The sequence below is a fragment of the Anolis carolinensis genome, chromosome 2 (genome assembly GCF_035594765.1).
Source record: "Anolis carolinensis isolate JA03-04 chromosome 2, rAnoCar3.1.pri, whole genome shotgun sequence".
Classification (NCBI taxonomy): Eukaryota; Metazoa; Chordata; class Lepidosauria; order Squamata; family Dactyloidae; genus Anolis; species Anolis carolinensis.
The window spans coordinates 150,102,192-150,120,559 of record NC_085842.1 but is presented as its reverse complement, the minus strand read 5'-3'; the positions used below and the strand labels follow the sequence as shown (position 1 = coordinate 150,120,559).

The 18,368-nt window shown below is 42.8% G+C and overlaps 1 protein-coding gene across 5 annotated transcripts in view; it reads left to right on the top strand.

Annotated features, from left to right (window-relative positions):
* The window catches only part of bahcc1 (BAH domain and coiled-coil containing 1), a 139,249-nt gene that overhangs the window by 24,282 nt on the left and 96,599 nt on the right, over positions 1-18,368 (top strand). For 3 of the 5 annotated variants that reach the window (XM_062970824.1, XM_062970826.1, XM_062970822.1), the window contains exon 2: positions 6,360-6,723. In XM_062970824.1, coding sequence (XP_062826894.1) covers positions 6,531-6,723 — 193 coding nt within the window. In that variant the 5' untranslated portion in view covers positions 6,360-6,530. Of the gene's footprint in view, positions 1-725; positions 1,595-2,463; positions 3,692-6,359; positions 6,724-18,368 lie in introns of those variants that run through there. The other 2 variants (XM_062970823.1, XM_062970825.1) reach the window with 2 other exon arrangements.

Sequence of the window (18,368 nt, the reverse complement as noted above, 5' to 3'; positions counted from 1 at the left end):
AGAAACGTTCTCTTCTGGCGTTTCGCCCATATCTATGGCAAGGATCCTCAGAGGTAGGGAGGTCTGTGGAAAACTAGACAACAGGGGTTTTTACATCTGTGGAAGGTCCAGGGTGGGAGAATGAACTCTTGTCTACCTGAGGCAAGTATGAATGTTGTAATTGGTCAACTTGATTAGCATTTTATAGCTTGGCAGCTTCAAAGACTGGTTGTTTCCTGCCTGGGTGAATCCTTTGTTGGGAGGTGTTAGCTGGCCCTGATTGTTTCCTGTCTGGAATTACCCTGTTTTCAGAGTTTTCTTTACTTACTGTCTTTATTTTAGAGTCTTTAATATACTGGTAGCCAGGTTTTGTTCATTTTCATAGTTTCCTCCTTTTGTTGAAATTGTATTTAAAAACTCTAAAACTCATTCTCCCACCCTGGACCTTCCACAGATATATAAACCCCTGTTGTCTAGTTTTCCACAGACCTCACAACCTCTGAGGATGCTTGCCATAGATATTGGCGAAACGCAGGAGATAATGTTTCTGGTACATGGCCTTACAGCCCGGAAAACTCACAGCAACCCATAGACACCAATTGATATGCTAGGAAAAGAGTGTTTCTAATGCTGGCCTCAGTGGGTGCATGTCTGTAGAATGAATGCAGTTCGACCCCACTTTTAACTGCCATGGCTCAATGCTATGGAATCCTGGGATGTGCAGTCTGGTGAGGCTCTGGCACTCTTTTGGCAGAGGCTACAGACCTTGCCAAACTACAACTCCCATGCTTCCATGGCAGTCCATATCTTTTCTCCGCCGTTGGAAGAAGCTTTCCTTTAAGCGTCGGTGGAGCATGATGATGCGAAGCGTGGGTGGGGAGAAATAAATAGAACTCCCTGGGAGTTTGGCTCAGAGAGAGAGAGAGGGAGAGAGAGGGAACACGGCGAAGGGACTTTCCTGAGCACGTTTCAGATGCCTTGACGAGAGCATCACCCGTCCCCCGCCCCCGAAAAACCCGTGTCCCGGTTCTCCCTCTTTGGCTTTGCCGCGTCTCCCCATTCATTCATTCATCGCTCTCTGCAAAAGGGGAAAAGGCGAAGCCGCGCGCGCGGCCAACTGCGCCGCTGGAGGGACTTGAATTCGGCGCCATTGGGCTGAGTAGTAGCCCTGCCGCTCTCTGATTGGCAGCTCCCTGGCCGCGCGCCAGCCAATGGGGAGGCCTGTTTACGCAAGGAGAGTGGCACGAGCTGGGGACCGGGGAGGGCCCGCGGTCCAATCAGCGCGCGCGCTGGCCCTGAGTGAGTGGCACGAGCTTATTAGTATGCAGGGAGAGTGGCTCGCAGGACCGAGCGGCGAGCGAGCGAGGAGGTTGGGGGAAGCTGGAGTCCGCGGCGGCGGCGGGGTCTTCTTTTCCCCCCCTTCCTTCCTTCCTCCCTTCCTTCCTCCCTGCAAGCAGCAGCAGCAACAGCCAGCCGCCGCCAGCCAGTGCATTTAACAGTGCAACAGTCTGCACAGTGCAAATACCAATAGGAATACAAGCAAGCCCCACTCACTGATTTAATTGCCTTTTATTTTTTGCCTCCCCTCCTGTGCAAAGGAACACCCCTCCCTCCAGTAAGTAAATGGAATTTATTTATTGCTTGTTTTTCAATTAATATTATTTATTATGATATGAAAATCAAATATACTCATTATTAATATTATTATTATTAGCGTGCCCGAAAAATTTGCGAGAAAAAATATTTTGAAAATTCGATCCAAGCATCTACGGCTTGAAATATAGAATCGTTGTATCCATTGTAATTGATACAACCTCTTCACCCATCTCAAAAAAAAAGAAGACATTTTGGGAGAGGATGTATGTGTGTGTGCATGTATATTGTTTCTATAGGAAAGGAAATGGCGAGGAATGTGCATTTTAATATTTTAATGGGGACTTCGGCTCGCCTTAACTAACAAAGCCGGCGATTGTTCGTTTCTTTCTTATTGAAATTCTAGTTGCTCTTTAAGGGGAAAATATAGAGGCATGAATGGGTGCCATGCAAGAAAAACAAATGCAGATATTGTAGTCTTTTTTTAAAAATGAAAAAATACATGCAAATTTCTAACCTTGACAAAAAATTAAATCAAAATAGCTGGTTGAAGGATTGGTGTTGAAAAATCCGCAGGCTGCTTGGTGCATGTTGCGAATTACAAAGAAAATGGAAAAAGAAAAAGGAGGAGAGATTGCCGAGGGCTTTCACGGTCGGAATCACTGGGTTGCTGTGAGTTTTCCGGGCTGTGTGGCCATGTTCCAGAAACATTCTCTCCTGAAACGTCAGGAGAAAATGCTTATGTTCTAGGAGAAAATGCTTCTGGAACATGGCCATACAGCCCGGAAAACCCACAGCAGCCCGGAGGGGAGATTTCATGTATGTCTCCGGATGCAGAGTAGACGTGTTCTGATTTTAACGCAGGGAGAGAAAGACGCCGCCGGGAGACCAGTAGGCTGGATCTACATTGGCAAAGGATACATTTTGAGTTACAGCATATAGTCAGCCTAGACCTATATTTTATTACCATTATTATAATAATATCATGCAGTTCGAAGAATATGGTTAGTGTAGACTCATCTCATGCAGTAATACCTGCATTATTTGCCAGTATAGATCCAGAGGTAGGAAGGCAGCTTTTATTTAGGTCCAGCTCGTTGAGACGAGAAGAAGAAACCGCCTGGAAAAAAAGGGTGCTTTGTCTCTTACGTCTCCATTCCACGCCTTCGCTCTTAAATATATATATTTGTGTGTCTGATCATTGGGTCTATTATTATTATGATTATTATTATAAAAAGGCCCGGGCGACTTTTTAACCCATTTAAGAGAAGCGTTTCGAAACGTGTTGTCGAAGGCTTTCATGGTCGGAATCACTGGGTTGCTGGGAGTTTCCCGGGCTGTATGTCGATGTTCCAGAAGCATTCTCTCCTAACCTTTCTCCCACATCTATGGCAGGCATCCTCAGAGGTTGTGAGGTCTGTTGGAAACTAGGCAAGTGGGGTTTATGAATCTGTGGAAGGTGCAGGGTGGGAGAAAGAACTCTTGTCTGCTTGAGGCAGGTCTAACTTGCGTTTAAAAATCGAGGAGGAAAAAAGGGGGGAAGCCGAGGAGGGAGACTCCGGAGGAAAGAGGCCGGTTTCCGGGGACTCGCTCCCGGGTTTCTGGGTCAGGTCACAGCGGAGAGGCCCCTTTCGCCGCCCAGACTTCCTTCCTCGCTTCGGCTTCCGGAGAGGCCTTCGCAAACCACGCCGGATCCTCCTCCTTCCCTCGCTCTCTTCCTCTCCCTCTGCCTCTCTCTGCTTGCTTTCAGCGCCGAAGCTCTTGAAAGCGGGATGATTCCGCCTCCCCGCTTCCCCTCCCCCCCATTTGGGGGAAAAACAAGGGAGGGGCGTCCCTCCCTGGCACTGAAATTCGCAGCCTCCCTTTGTCCCCATTCCCCGATTCGCGTTGGGGGTGATTTCTTTTGCCATCTCTGCTCCAGGGTCGCCTTTTTCGCCTTGGGAAAGAGCGAAAGACCTCCTCCACCCACTCAAGCACAAAGACACGCGCGCCTTTGCCTTTCTCTTCCACGATCGGGGCTTCTTCCCACCTCTTGAATGGCTTCTGTGCTCTGCCTTCGACTCCGAGGCCCTTCCTGAATATTCATCTCCAACTCCCCATCCTCCGATCTGCAATCCGGGTGTGCCATAGGTTTTTTCAGCTTGTTGGATTTTTTAAAAAATGCCTCTATTATCATCATCATCATCATCTGAGGAAGAGGAAGGCGACGTTTCCCTTCACACTGGGTTTCTCTCGAAGTCCAAACTTGCCGAAGCTGCTGATTCAGCTTTTGTTTTCGAAGCCTCCTCCGTTTGCCTTTATTTCCTTCCGGGCCTTTTTGTTTTGTTTGGTTTTGAAAATGGATTTTCATTGATTGTTTAAAAGAGGGAACAATATCTCATTGATCAGTAGGATTTCTTATTTTTTTTTTAAAAAAAAACAACCCTAGAATCAGAGTGTTAACACATTGAAGTCGGTTGTTTTTCAAGAGAGAAACCCTTCTTTTGCTTACTCCGGGATTGCCTTTATTTACAATGCAAAAATGCCAGTATATGTATTTCTCTTGCTCGCTCTTTTTTGCTCTCTCTCTCTCTCTCATTCACTAACACACGGGGCTTATCAGCTGTGCAAATATGTAGTCACTTAATACATTTTGTTTTCCCTTATAGATTAAATCAAACGCCAAATAGTGTTGTTCAGGGCTGGACGGATGGGATCCGGCCCTTGAATAAGGCAGGCGGGGAAATGTAAAGCGACGTGTTTTTTTTTCCCTGCTGGTAAATTAAAGCAACATTTCAAGCGGGAAATAATTAATGCAACGTTTTATTATTTATTTTGTAAATACACTGGTATTTTGGGCCAGATCTACACTGCCAATGTAATGCAGTTTGAACTGCGTGAGACTGGCATCATATCATTCCGTTCAGTGCTCTGCATTGATAGACTGCAGTTCAAACGCCAAAACAAAACCCCCTTCCCCTCTCTTCTGAGGCTCTTTCCACACAGCTGAATAAAATCCCTCATTTTCTGCTTTGATCTGGAATATATGGCAGTGTGGACTCACATAACTCAGTTCAAAGCGGATGTTGTGGGATTTTTCTGCCTTGATATTCTGGGTTATAGGGCTATGTGGAAGGGCCCTGATGTGAACAAATACTATCCGCGTCTTTTTCCTTTTTGGGGATAAAAGGAAGAACACGTTTCGACACTGTAAGTCAGGGTTTCGGGAAAGACGTGCGTTTAGCGAGCCGCTTGAATGAATACCTGCCGGATCCGGATGCAAAAACGAGCCTTCGACGCAGGAATGGAGTCTTTTCTCCATTGAGCCTTTGTTTATGAGGAGCGTTTTGGTAGCTAGAAGCCAGGGCCCATCTTCCGAGGCAAGGTCTGCGATGCTTGGTCATTTTAAAAAGATTAAAAGGGGGAGAAAAAAAATCTGTTGTGTTGTCGAAGGCTTTCATGGCCGTAATGACTGGGTTGCTATGGGTTTTCCGGGCTGTATGGCCATGTACTTCTGTTACTGATCTATTCTTTCCCTTTTCTTGATGCTCTTCTCGTCGCCAACCCTTCCTTTGACATGTGAATGGGTAGGAAGGACCGTTTTCTTAAAGAGAGCCATAGGGTTGAAGCCCCGGAGGCCCGAGGGATAGGAATTCCATCCCGGGCAGGAGGCGACGAGGCCGGGCCTTCATTCCTTGCTTCCTTCTGCTTCGAGCCGGGGCCGCCTTCGGGGAGCCAGGCGGGCGAAGGCCGGGTACTTGTTTGCAGGGCCCTTCAGTCTCCTCAATACTTCTTCCTCCCAGAATATAACGCCGCGTCTGTTTCTCCCCAAGGAGAAACCCCTCCGCGATGTTTGAATGTTCCAAAGCCACCTCCTGGATCATTTTGGCCCTCCGTTGGATCCGGATCTCGACTTGGGTGGCGCATTTGTACCATCTTTTGTCTCCGGTTATCCAAACACTCCGCTGTGGCTGCTTCTGGGGGAAAGGAGTCAATAATAACAACAACCAGAGAAGTCAGCCATAGCAGAGCACTTGATGAACCAACCTGGACGCCACATATTATATGAGAACACAAAAATGCTGGACCACTCTAACCACCACGTCACACTACACAGAGAAGCCACTGAAATCCATGTGGATAATTTCAACAGAAACGGAAAACTATAAAAAATGAAAAAAAAATCTGGCTACCGGTATTTTTAAATCAGGGCAGTAAATAAAGAACAACACTAAAAAAACGGAAGAATTCCAGACAGGAATCTGTCAGGCCCAGTTAACACCTCCCAACAAAGGATTCCCCCAGGCAGCAACCAGCCAGGCCTTGAAACTGCAAGGCCATTAAATGCTAATCAAGGTTATTAATTGAAACATTCACACCTGCCTCAAACAGACAAGAGTTTTTTCTCCCACCCTGGACATTATTCCAGATACATAAACCCCACTTGCCTCGTTTCCAACAGACCTCACAACCTCTGAGGATGCCTTCTATAGATGTGGGCAAAACGTGAGGAAATAATGCTTCTGGAACATGGCAGCCCGGAAAACTCATAGCAACTTACAACAATGGGTTGCTGTGAGTTTTTCGGGCTGTATGGCTATGTTCCAGAAGCATTTTCTCTCGGAAAACTCACAGAGACCTAGCGATTCCGGCCATGAAAGCCTTCGACAACACATTGAACAACGATACGAATTCTGCGTTGCTCTCTGCGTCCCTTGTTTGTGCCGTGGGCTGCCTTTGGGGGAAGGGGGATGTCCGGTGAAGCTGGCTTTCTTTCTCATCTGTCTCTTCTCTCCCTTTCCTTGCAGAGGATGAGGCCGGAGCCCGGCTGCGTGGAGGAGCGGAGGGACGCCGGTGGAAGGAGCTGAGAGGGAGACGGGAGGAAGGAAGAGAGGGAGAGAGGGCGGCCTCCTCGCCAACTCTCTGGCCTTCGCCGCTGCCGCCGCGGGGTCTCCTCCTCCTCTCCCGCCGAGGCCGGCATGGATGGCCGGGAGTTCGCACCGCCGCCGCACCTCTTGGCCGAGCGGGGCCACCGAAGCCACGGCTCCAGCCGCCTCGCCGCTGCTTCCGCTTCCGGGCCCAACGCCGCCGCCGCCGCCGCGCAGCACGGAGCGCCCTTCCCGGCGCCCGCCAAGTACTTCCCGGGGCCCCTCTCCATGGCCGCCCACGCAGGTCAGCGCCGCGCCGGACCCGGGGCGGGGAGCCGGGAGGAGGGAACGGCAGAGGGAGCGAGCGAGGGAGGGAGGGAGGGGGCACAGTGGGAACAGCCCCCCCACCCCCTCCGCGGTTGCCAAGGTGATCGATCCTCGCGCCCTTTGCATTGGAAGGGCTCGCGGTGTGTGTGCGCGCGCGCATACACACACACACAGATACAGGGCGTCCCAAAAGTCGCCTTACAGAGCGGGGAAAAAATAGCGTGTGTAGAAAGAGGAGGCCAACACGGAGAGAATATTTTGTCAACATTTCGTGCTGAAGGTTTTGTCAATAAAGGTACATTTGGCTACCATTTCCCGTCGTCCCTGTGTCTGCTGCGTTTTTTGGGACGCCCTCAGAAACACAATTTGGAGTGGGTTTCTGTGAATTTTCCGGGCCGTATGGCCATGTTCCAGAAGCATTCTGGAACATGGCCATACGGCCCGGAAAACTCACAGCCACCCAATGATTCCGGCCATAAAAGCATTTGACAGCATCGGGCCCTTCCACACAGGCCTATATCCCAGAATATCAAGGCAGAAAATCCCACAATATCTGCTTTGAACTGGGTTATCTGAGTCCACACTCAGATAATGTGGGATTTTCTGCCTTGATATTCTGGGATATAGGGCTGTGGAGAAGGGCGCATAGTTTGAAGTATCTGAAAAGTCGTTTGGATGTCTGGGTTTTTTTTTCTGTATGTGCTATGTGTATTTATGTTTATTCTATGCTATGTTTATTCTATATGTATATGTATATATAGAGAGAGAGGTACAGGTCGAGTATCCCTTTCTCCAATGCTTGGAGCCAGAGCTGTTTTGGTGTGCGATCGTGCTCATAGATAAATGTATTTAGAGATAGGGTTACACAACTTGAGTATCCCTTATCCCAAACGGTTAGGACCCAAAGAATTTTGGATTCCAAGTTTTTTCTCTCCAGATTTTGAGGTACAGCAGACTCTTACTTAAGCAGCACCCCTGGAGATTTGTAGATGCCAGATCAACATAGTTTCAGGTTGCTAAAAAAACTACTACTAAAAATAGGACTATATCCCACACAATATCATACTTTATATATATTTGCTCTCTCTCTATACACACACACACACACACACATATGTATGTATGGACTTGATATTAATATTAAAATACAGCCATTAAAAGTAAAGGCAAATAAAGACAAACTTAACTAAATGCAACACAGTTTTACCTTATTATAAAAACAGCTTTTTGAATTATTGAGGGTTTTGTTTTTTGGGTTTTTTTTCATTGCTTGAGAGTTCCAATTGCTGGAATTCCAGTTAATTGAAAATCTGCTGTATTTAGATATCTGGATCTATGCAGGTTCAGTGTCCCTTCTCCCAAAGGTTGGGACCAGCAGTATTTTGGATTTTGGTTTCTTTTTCAGATTGAGGAGTGCTTGTATTTGTGCTCAGTGGAGATGAGACCCAAGTCTAAACATGAAATCCATATATGTGTCATATACATCTTACACACATAGCCTGAAGGGAAATTGATCCACAATAATTTTGTCATTTTCTTTTTGGCGTGAAACCAAGCGTGTGTACACTGAACACAAAGCAAAGACGTCACAATCTCAGCCAGTCCTGTGGACAATTTTGAAGTGTTTGGGAATTCTGTGCAACTCAGAGATAGACTCCGTCCAGTTGCCTTCCAGACAGAGAGCCCTCTCTCCATTGATCCTGGAAGGAGGGCTGCTCTTTGCTTTTTGTCTGGCTGCCTTGACACCAGTGGGTGTCCATGGCTATGTCATGGGCAACCACATTTTCCAAGACAATGCCCTTTATTTTGTAAGAAGCCGCCTCTTTCACCTTTCCTTAGTGGCCTGAAGTGTAAGGAAAGGTTCAGAAGAAGCAGCTCTTCCATATAATTCAGGGGTGAGGGAGGAGGAGAAGCATGTATGTATGTATGTATGTATGTATGTGTATCTGTGAGCGCAACTGGGTCCTGAACAGCTGGGAGGGGGCAATAGGCCCTTTTGCCTCTGGCTAATAACTCAATAATGTTGGGGGCACACGTGCAGTTGGGTCTAGCGGATGTATGAGTGAGAAAGGCTGTATTTTCCCCAGGAAATCTGGATGGACCAGGCTGATAAGGAGCTGTAGGCGTACTCTCCTAACCCCCAGTCCACCAGATATCCTTCCTCGTGGAGCCTTTGTTTTATGTTATGTTTTAATGTGGACTGGCAAGGAAGAGTTTTCTCCCCTCACCCCCTCCTACTGGAACCTCCCACCCCTTCCTTGCTGGAACGGAGAGAAAATAAATCCCACAGAAGAGGTAGGGGGGAGCTTTTCCTGCATTAACATCCTTAAGACATTGGGTTGCCTGAACAAGAAGGCACTTTCTGTCTGAACACAAAGGCTGTTCTTTGCCAGGGACAGGAGAGCTCTGAAGGAGCCGGCTCTGCTCTTTCAGGCCAGGGTAGCACGAATGTGCAGGGTTAGTGTTCACAGAGCGGGCAGGCTGTGTAAGACTAGAAAATCCTGTTTCTATATAAAGCCCTGAAGTGTCAGGGTGAGAATGGGTTTGCAGTTGCATGTGTTAGCTTTAACAAGTGCTTGTGGTATCCTGCTAAAGACACAAAGTTTGGCAAGAAAAATCAGGGTGGCTGCCAGGGCCAGGTTCTTTGGCAATTGTCTGATGGCATCCCTTCTAATCAATTAATTGTTTGGGATCCGGGAGGGAGGTCGGAGGACTCCTAGGTATCTACTAGTTACATTGCTGGACATTACCAAACACGCACACACAGCCTTGGACTGCCTTTGTATGCAGTCCCTCTCCCAAATGCAGAAACTCATTAGAGGCAGGATCTATACTGGCTGTCTTCATTAAGACCTTTATATATAGGAGTGGGGAGAAAAAGGCCAAAACAACAGCCACAGAGGCTGGAATGCAAAACCTCCCCTTGATGAGTATTTTCCTGAGTAAGGAAGTGCTGAGTAAGGGGATACGGCTGAGTAAGAGGATATGGCTTTTTAATATTTTGCTTTTGTTTCTGAATATTATATAGACTTGTTCTGTTTTCAAAGGCATTGATTTCCGCTTCCCTGCATTTATTTTTGGACATTTTAAAACAGGGTCCTATCTGGAATAAGTGGCTCAGTTAGAAATGTTTCCACTGTGAATATGACTTTTATGTTTTAATTTTTTTTAGTGTAACCTAACCAGGCTCTATTTTTATCTAAAGTCTATATATATACTATATTTCTGGCTTCAAGGATTCTCCCCTCCCCTGATTTTGAGACCCTGTCATAGTTTCTGTATATTTAACATGCAACTTCATTTGATGCTTATGGATTATGTGTGTGTGTGTGTGTGTGTGTGTGTATATATATATATGCACATACACAATCTATGCACAAAAAGAAAGTGAACACTAAATATACAGAAACTATATGTGTGTGTATACTGTATATATTGAAGTAGGAATTTACAAAAGCACAGAAAGCAACTTAAATTTGTTTACAAGTTACTTTAAATATCAGAGCAAATAAATGTGCTGCAGTATTTGTTTTTTTTCTAAACTCAGCAGTAACAGCCATTATTGCTAACTTGGTGAACTGTGAATACTAAGAAAATTATATCTAATTTAATGGGATTACAATTAGTACATGGATTAAAACGGATGGCATGAGATAGATTCAAAAGAGTAAAAATGATCAACTAGGATTGCAACCATTCCTTTTTTTTTAAAGTGCATGTGGACATACATATGCATAATTAGTAATGAGCCTTTAGTATGATGAGATTTTTAAAATGGTAACAAATACAACAAGCTCTGAACATTTATTTCAGTTTTATTTGGGAGGACTGAATAATAGCTGATTGGAGTTCGCTCAAGATTTTTGTAGAATTTCCCTTCTTCTTTTTCGTCCTGTATATATATAAAATAAAAGCAGCTCATTGGAATGAAGTCTTTCAAAAACGATTCAGTTTCAGCAATATGAAGAAGGTACTTTAAAATGCAAACCTAGGCAAATTGGAAGGGGAGTATGATGTGTGTCAATCATTGTGCTTTTCTTCTACCGCCTGGATTCAATACCCCCTGTCCTGCTTCCAAGCTATATGAAATCCTTCTGTTGATCTCTTTTATTTCGCCTTTTTCTTCTATTTGTGTGTGTGTGTGTGTGTGTTTTGAATGGGAATTTTGATTAAGCTCATAATTAGAAATATCTTTGGGAAGAAATTTTGTTCCCTCTGTTTATTCTGTTGAATTCATCCTTAGCACGTTGAGTTGTGTGCATCTTTTTATTTTGTATTCAAGAAGCAAACTGACAATTCCTGTAGAATAAATTATTGATAGAATCTTGACACTGAAGCACAATTATAATACAAGGGAAAGACCTCTCCAGAACCAGGGGTTACAATATGTGCATCTACAGACTGGGCTGTAATGGATCTTAGCCACTGGCATTATTATTTAAGTAGCAGTAGTAGTGTGATACTAATAATAGTAGTATTCTGTAAAGAACAGTAATGCCCATCTAACATTGTCTCCTGCTTTTATGCTTTGGACAAGCAAAATGTTTATGCTATCAAGTAACACCCGATCATTTAATGGAGCCATGCTGGAGAACATCCCAGTATCCCACATCCATGGAAGCTTACCTGTTAAAAGGCCAGACTTGGAGAGTATGTTTTAAGCTTTAAGCCCACATCCTGGATATCTGAAGCCATTTAAAAAAATAAGGCAGCTGTGGCAAAAATAAAAATTAAATGCAGAATGCCAAAAGGCAGGATACAAAGGAAAACCTACTAAGAATAGACTGGAACATGAAGAGCTTTGCAAGAAAGTGCCTGATTTTTGCATCCACTTGGAGAAAATTCTACAAGGCATGCATTCATTGATCAAGCATGTATTCTAACACTCCCACCTCACTGGAATTCTTTCTCTCTGGAGATATCTTGTATACTCTCCTTATTCCTTCCCTCCTACAATTCTTTTTTTAAAGCTGGCCACAGAACCGTTGGATGTTTGAAGTCAGCATTTACTATTTAACAAATTGTTTTTCTTAAAGCAGAGTGTTGATAGTTTTATAATCCTGCTGTAGAATTTTTATGGCAAAGCACTGTTATAGTAACCTTGTCACAAAAGGTGCATTTAAAATGTTTTGTCTCATTATTTTTTTTGTGCAGCATTAGATTTGTATGTATGCGAGTGCACTTCTAATGCAGATGGTCCAAAGTCAAAGCTGTGAAAATTATGAAAAAAAGGAGAGAGGGAAAGAAAGAAAGAAAGAAAGAAAGAAAGAAAGAAAGAAAGAAAGAAAGAAAGAAAGAAAGAAAGAAAGAAAGAAAAGAGAATATTAGTAGCATTAGTCATCATTACTCCTGCCTGGAGCTGTTTGGGTTTTCTCATTGATGTTGACTCCTATTTAGTATGCAAGAGGGAATCTTACCAAGAGGACTGAAGCAAAGGACGCTTAAATACTCCTCCTATAACCAAGCAAGGTGGTTGCATGTTGTCTGATATTTTTCTGTAAAATAATAAGTTGAATTAATGTATGCAAGTGCGTACATTTATAAAACAAGTAGGCCAAGCATATCTAATTAAAATGAAAAGAAAAGGATAGCCATCAGGGATGGATATCTCCAGCAGATATCACAAAAGGTCTCAGAACTGACACTGCTTTTGAACAGAGGCTGTTGCAGTAGTACTAAGCTTGAACATTTATTGGAGTAAAAGAGTTTGGTACATATTTAGTTATCATTAAATATATTGAGAGAGGGAAACAATACATTCCTGGCAAGATGGACTTCGTACAGACCCCCTCCGTTGCTTTCTCCTCTGGTGTCCCCCTTTAAAGAAAATACATTTTAGTGAATATCTCATTAACTATATGACACCAGTAGATGTTTCTGCAACACAGTAACTAGCATTAAATAGGTGCTAAAGGAGTTACTGTTCAAAGGCATGTTTTAAAGACTCTAACCATCTTTACTTATAAATGACAAGTAGCATGAGACATCAAAGGCAATGCAGAGATAACAGCTAGGAACTGCCAACGTTGATCTTTTGCACAAGTACTGCAAGGCGCACGTGGTTGTGCATGGCAGTTGTATGCTAGCATGCATGCGTATGCTCACGCAACACACACACAAATTAAATTTCAAATTTGAAATGTACATTATCCCACTGGGAGTTGCACCATGATCATATCTAATTATTCATATAAGAGGTGGATTTCTTTTTCCACAGGAGTAACTAGGCTGTGTGTGTGTGTGTGTATCTGTGTGTGGGAGAGAGACTAACTGACTGTGATATTACACTAGACGTAACACAATATTTCTGTGCACAAAAATCTTACATGGCTGCTTCTTCAAAATAGGCTTAAGTCTAGAGCAAATGCTGTTCAATATATAGGAGTTGAATTTCACAGAAAGTTGTTTAGAATAACAGGCAGAAGCCTACAAATATATTTCCAGAAATGCACAATTTCACACTCACACATATACACACATACTCATATATGAAGAAAAATGCCAAACCCCAGAACAGAAAGATCTAAAAATATTCAAGGCTTTGGCAAGGCTCGCAAAGTTAAATAAATTATACAGGAACCATTCATGGGAGAGACTCCACTTTTTCTTAACAGGAACATTGTTCAAGCTAATAAAAATTATAATTTACTAGCCACCAAGCTTTTCATGAGTCTAAATTTAATTGGTCAGGCTTCTGGAGTCCATCATTTCCTGCTGGATTAGTAGATTTGTATTGGAGTTTGTGACATAGCAGAGAACAAAAAAAGGAGGAGGAGGAGGAGGGAGGGAGAGAATCATGAAATAGCATATTTCTGGGTGAACATGCAAAGGGGTTGGGGTGGGCGGGGGAGCCTTGTTCTCTCCCTAGTGCTCTCTCTCTCTCTCTCTCTCTCTCTCTCTCTCTCTTTTTCTTCCCCTACAGCCCCCTTCCTTTTGCATCTTGAATGCTTGGAAACGTAGGAGGAGACTTCAGGAGATGTCGAAATGCAGGGGGTATTAGGAATGCTAGAACACAATTTAGATATTCAGAGCCCTTTGAAACACAGCACAGTTATTTTAATTTGATAAATGATCGGGCACCTTTAAGAGTGTGTTTGAACAATCAAGATACACTTCAGCAAGTTGATAGGATGTATGCTGTCAACTTGCATATGCCATTAGTGCAGACTGCACGCATAAATAATGTGAAAGCACAGCTCTTCTCTCTACCCTTCAATTCTCCATGCGCTACCCACTCACAAAAGAGCCTTTTACCCATTAAACTGGAGGTCTTCCGAGCCAAAAATCCCAATATTTCTGGCTCCCCTCTCTTCTTGCTCTTTAAGGACCGACTTTCCGAACAGAGTGCTTTTAAACCAGGAACATATTAAGAATAATAAATGTGGCAAGCTGCTCCATCCCTTGTAAGTATGTGTGTGAGAGAGGGAGAAAGACCTGTGAGCTATGAAAACTGCTTCCCTTTCATTTCGGCTTTCCCTTATAGCACCATTGCATTCATTTCACTGTTTGGCTGGCGTGTGCAAAACTAGGAGGGAGTGTGTGTGTATAATGTGTAGGGGGAACTGGCATTTAAAGTACAGCATGTAATAATTAATTAGACCAAGCTAATTAACACCAATCATTCTCAATAAATAATAAAATAAAACCATCAGTTAGTTTTGACTTACGGGCGAACATCAGAAAGGACTTTCATGGTAATTCATAGTGTGTATGTGTTTGTGATTGGGAGAATTAATACATTTTGCCATAGGAGATAAACTCACTCTTTTTGGGCCAGTTCCTTTTGCAGTGTTGGTCAACTATATTCTGATAATTTGCGGTTTGTAACTCTTGATCAGTTAAGACTTTTAAAATCAGAATTGTACAAAGGAAACCCTATAGGCCAAAATGAAAAGAAGTGGCAAGACCTATCTGTTTTTTAAATATAATTTCACATTGTCCTTTCTTGTTGCTATACATGTTTCTTGTGCAAGTAAAACCTGCAAGTGGTTGTAGCATAAGCTGTCCACCAGTGCAATGTAAAAGGCTGATAAAGTGAAATCTCTTTAACTTTCTATAGTATCCATGTACACTCTTCCCACATCTGCTTCAGACAGCAAATAGATCTCGCAGAACAGATTTGGAGAATATGCAAGAAAAGGAGATCTATGAAAAATCCTGTTGTGTGAAAGCATTTCTTTCCAGTATCTCTTGTTTGGACAGAAAACTAAGTCATACAAACTATTTGGGAGGTGCTAATTTTTGTTTTTGGCCATGTTTATGCTTAAAGCCATGGGCCATTACAACTTAGTTTGCAAGTGGGCCTTTTTCTAGAATCATCTTGGATTTCTGTTCCCTTGGTAATATTCATGAATGGATCTGAAGTACATATTGACCTCTAAATCAGAACCTGGATTTTCTTTGTAAAGCTCTTTGTGCCTTTGGAAGATTTTCATGAAAATCTCTGTTTCCAGATGTACAAGATACAAATGCACATAGTAAAGCCACTTTTGTCTAGTGATCTATATTGAATCAAAGCAGAGGTAAAGTCAGCAATAACGTATCAAACTCTCCTGTAAAATATGATTCCGCCTTTGCAAACATTTTAATACATTGAGAACAAAACAAAAACGTGAACAAATCTTCTATGGTTCAAAGGGTTTTTAATTCTCTAATTTAATACACGCACACACATATACATGTAATATATCGCCCTGTTTGTGGTTTATTGATTTGTGTAATTTCTCAGAAATATCCATTAATGTTGGTCTATTTAGATCCATTATCATAAAATATATTCAATGGATACAAAAATATCACCAGAATTGTAACCAATTGGTGTCCCTTTGATCTAATTCAGACTTCAGTATTTTGAACTGGGTGGGGAGAAACATATTTTTTTTATTTTTGGTGATTTTATTAATCTCTACCCTCCAAGCTTCTCCCTCCAAATCTCTGGACGTGCAATAGATCGGAGGGGCAACAGTGGTTCGGGACTTGGTGAAACTACCTCCTTTTCCTACAGCTGAATGAGGCCTCTACAAAATAAAAGAGCCCTCCATCAGTTGGACCTTAGGACAGTGGGTTGGGCAAGAAAATTTTCAGGTACAAATATGGTGTTGAGATGGAGAAAACAAATGCATCAAAAACCTTTTCATTCACATGTTATAGTTGCTCTTTTTGTGGACAATGCATGTATCAAACATATATCCCCTAACCTTAAACATGCTTTCAGTATTGTACTTGATGCATATAGCACCTGTAATTCTGATTATTTATTATTGTTCTTTCTTCCTGTTTTTTTTTTTAAAAAGGAGAAATCTCAAAACTAACAATGTATTTTTGTGCCTCCAGAACTCAAAGGTCAATTCTTGATTGTTCTTCTAAAGTAGGTGAAATAGCTGAAAAGTCTAATTAAGAGTGTCATAATTAATAACATATAATGGTACTAAACCCTTTGAGCAATTAATATTATCTCAAGTGTTAAAGGGGCTATTACGACAGAACTGTAGTCGCCTTGTAGCTGGAAGAATATCATGAAGGAAGAAACCTTGAGGGCGCTAAGTTTTAGGCAAGGTAAATTAGTAAAATTTACTCTGGTTTCCCTTTGGTCCTCTTATGAGTGGAGTCTGTACCATTTTGTTTGCTCTGGAATGTCATTTCAGTGCTTTGGATAAATACATAAAATGAAATAGACCAAGTTATGGTTGGGGAACTTAGGACTGATGTGTCCTGCAAATTTAATATTGTACAATGGCTCAAAATGGGACATCGATTACAATGGTAAATATGATAGAAACTCAATTTTCATCCCAAGCTTTGATTAGTTGAATCTTACAACTATCAAAACCTGCTGTGGGGCTATGTAACTCCATGTTAACTCAATCCTGTATGTAAATAGCGCACTCATGTATCCAAGTCTCTGATTATCCATACAATTTGGACGTCCCCCAGACTGTGTGGATAAATGAAAAGCTGATGTATATAATACCGAACACGGTCATTCTGTGTATTGCAGTAAGGTTTTCTGCTCAGCATAATTCACTAAATAATACTTGGGGATGATGGTGCTGCAAATTGTTTTGGGGAGAAAGAGTTTGCGTAAGAAACAGTAGGCGTTCTGTGTGTGCAATCTCTTGGGTGTCAGCAAATGGCTGAATGGAAAGAAGGCAGCCTCAGTTCTCTCTGGGCTAAGTCTTCTTGGTAAATTGTTTATTTCTTTTGCCTATCAGATGGTTGCATTCAGTGCCAAAGTTCCAATTGTCTCTCCTTCCTTCCTTACAGCTGTCTCAGAGGATTGAATTCCAAACTGGAATCAGAAGCTAGGTTGCTGTTGTTTTTTAACTGAGAGGGGAAAGTATGGCATTACCGAGAAAGTGATGGGCTCAAAACAGGTGGAATTGTGTGTACTGCTTTAAATTTTTCAGGGAGAGAGTTGTTGCTTCCAGTTTTCTAAGACCTTGGAAAGCAGGAAGAGCCCTGTCGCTGGAGATTGGTGGCTCAGAGAGACAGGATCCCTTGATCTCTCTCACACATTGCTATGCAGCTGTGTCTCCATTGCATGTCCACTGAGCGTGGCAGAAAAGAACAAAAGCAGCCCCAGGTGGGAGTGAATAGAACTTGAGGCAAGCTGCCTTGAAACTTCTTCTTCTTCTTCTAAAAAAATTACTTTAAGATTTCATCTCGGTCATTAGAGAAGCATGGGTCGAGAACACACAGGCACACCCCCAGTTACAGCCAGCCAGTTGCAGTGCGAGATGATAACCCGTCATCTTTTATGGAGCAAGCTTGAAGATTTCCCCAAGTTTCATTTAGCTATTTATCATCCTGGCAGGAGATAACCCCCCTCCCAAGACCATACCAGTCTGTCTTTTCCCTCTTCCCCTTGCTCCTATTTCCCCTCCTCTTCATGCTTCAGTAGGCTCCCAAGAACATGAATTGTATATTTTCCCCCTTAAAAAAGAAAGAAAATAAAAGTGTGTGTCAAAGTTAAAACAGATTTTGAGATTAACTTGTCTACTCCTTATTAGTGGCAGTCCTTCTGAAGATTAGAGAGGACAGGGCGGGGGGTGGGGGTGGAGGGAGGTAAAGACACATGTGTCAGGCAGAAAGAAAGCAGAATCCTGAAAAAACCAAAATCTTGCAGAATTACAGCTGAGTGGTTTCATCTGTTCATTAGTTTTATTATTTGGATTTTCCCAGAGATGCCGTTTGTCTGCTTGCATCTGTGAAAAACCAATGGATTAGGGTTGGACGAACTGTGGGGCATGATTCAAGTAGCCGTCTTTGAATGATAAGGGACTCTGGCCAACCAATCACTTTATCCCAAAATTAGGTGGGAGAGAGAGATCTGAGACTGGTTGGACTGGGACTTTGCAAGAAGGTTTGGTAACAGCCCTCTCTCTGATATACTGAGATCTTGTCATTACATTGTCAGTTATCATGGTGAAAGTCAGAGGTGTAAATTTAAACACTCTCTGTGTGTGGTTGCGAATGAAGCTGAACTGGCCACATATGATGAGGATTTTGTGTTAAGCAATTCTTTATTTAATAATAAATATATTGAAATGCATGTAGCCTCTTTGGCAAGTGATGACTTTCTAGTGAAATAAAAGGCGCAGGTCAGAATACGGAATGCAAATA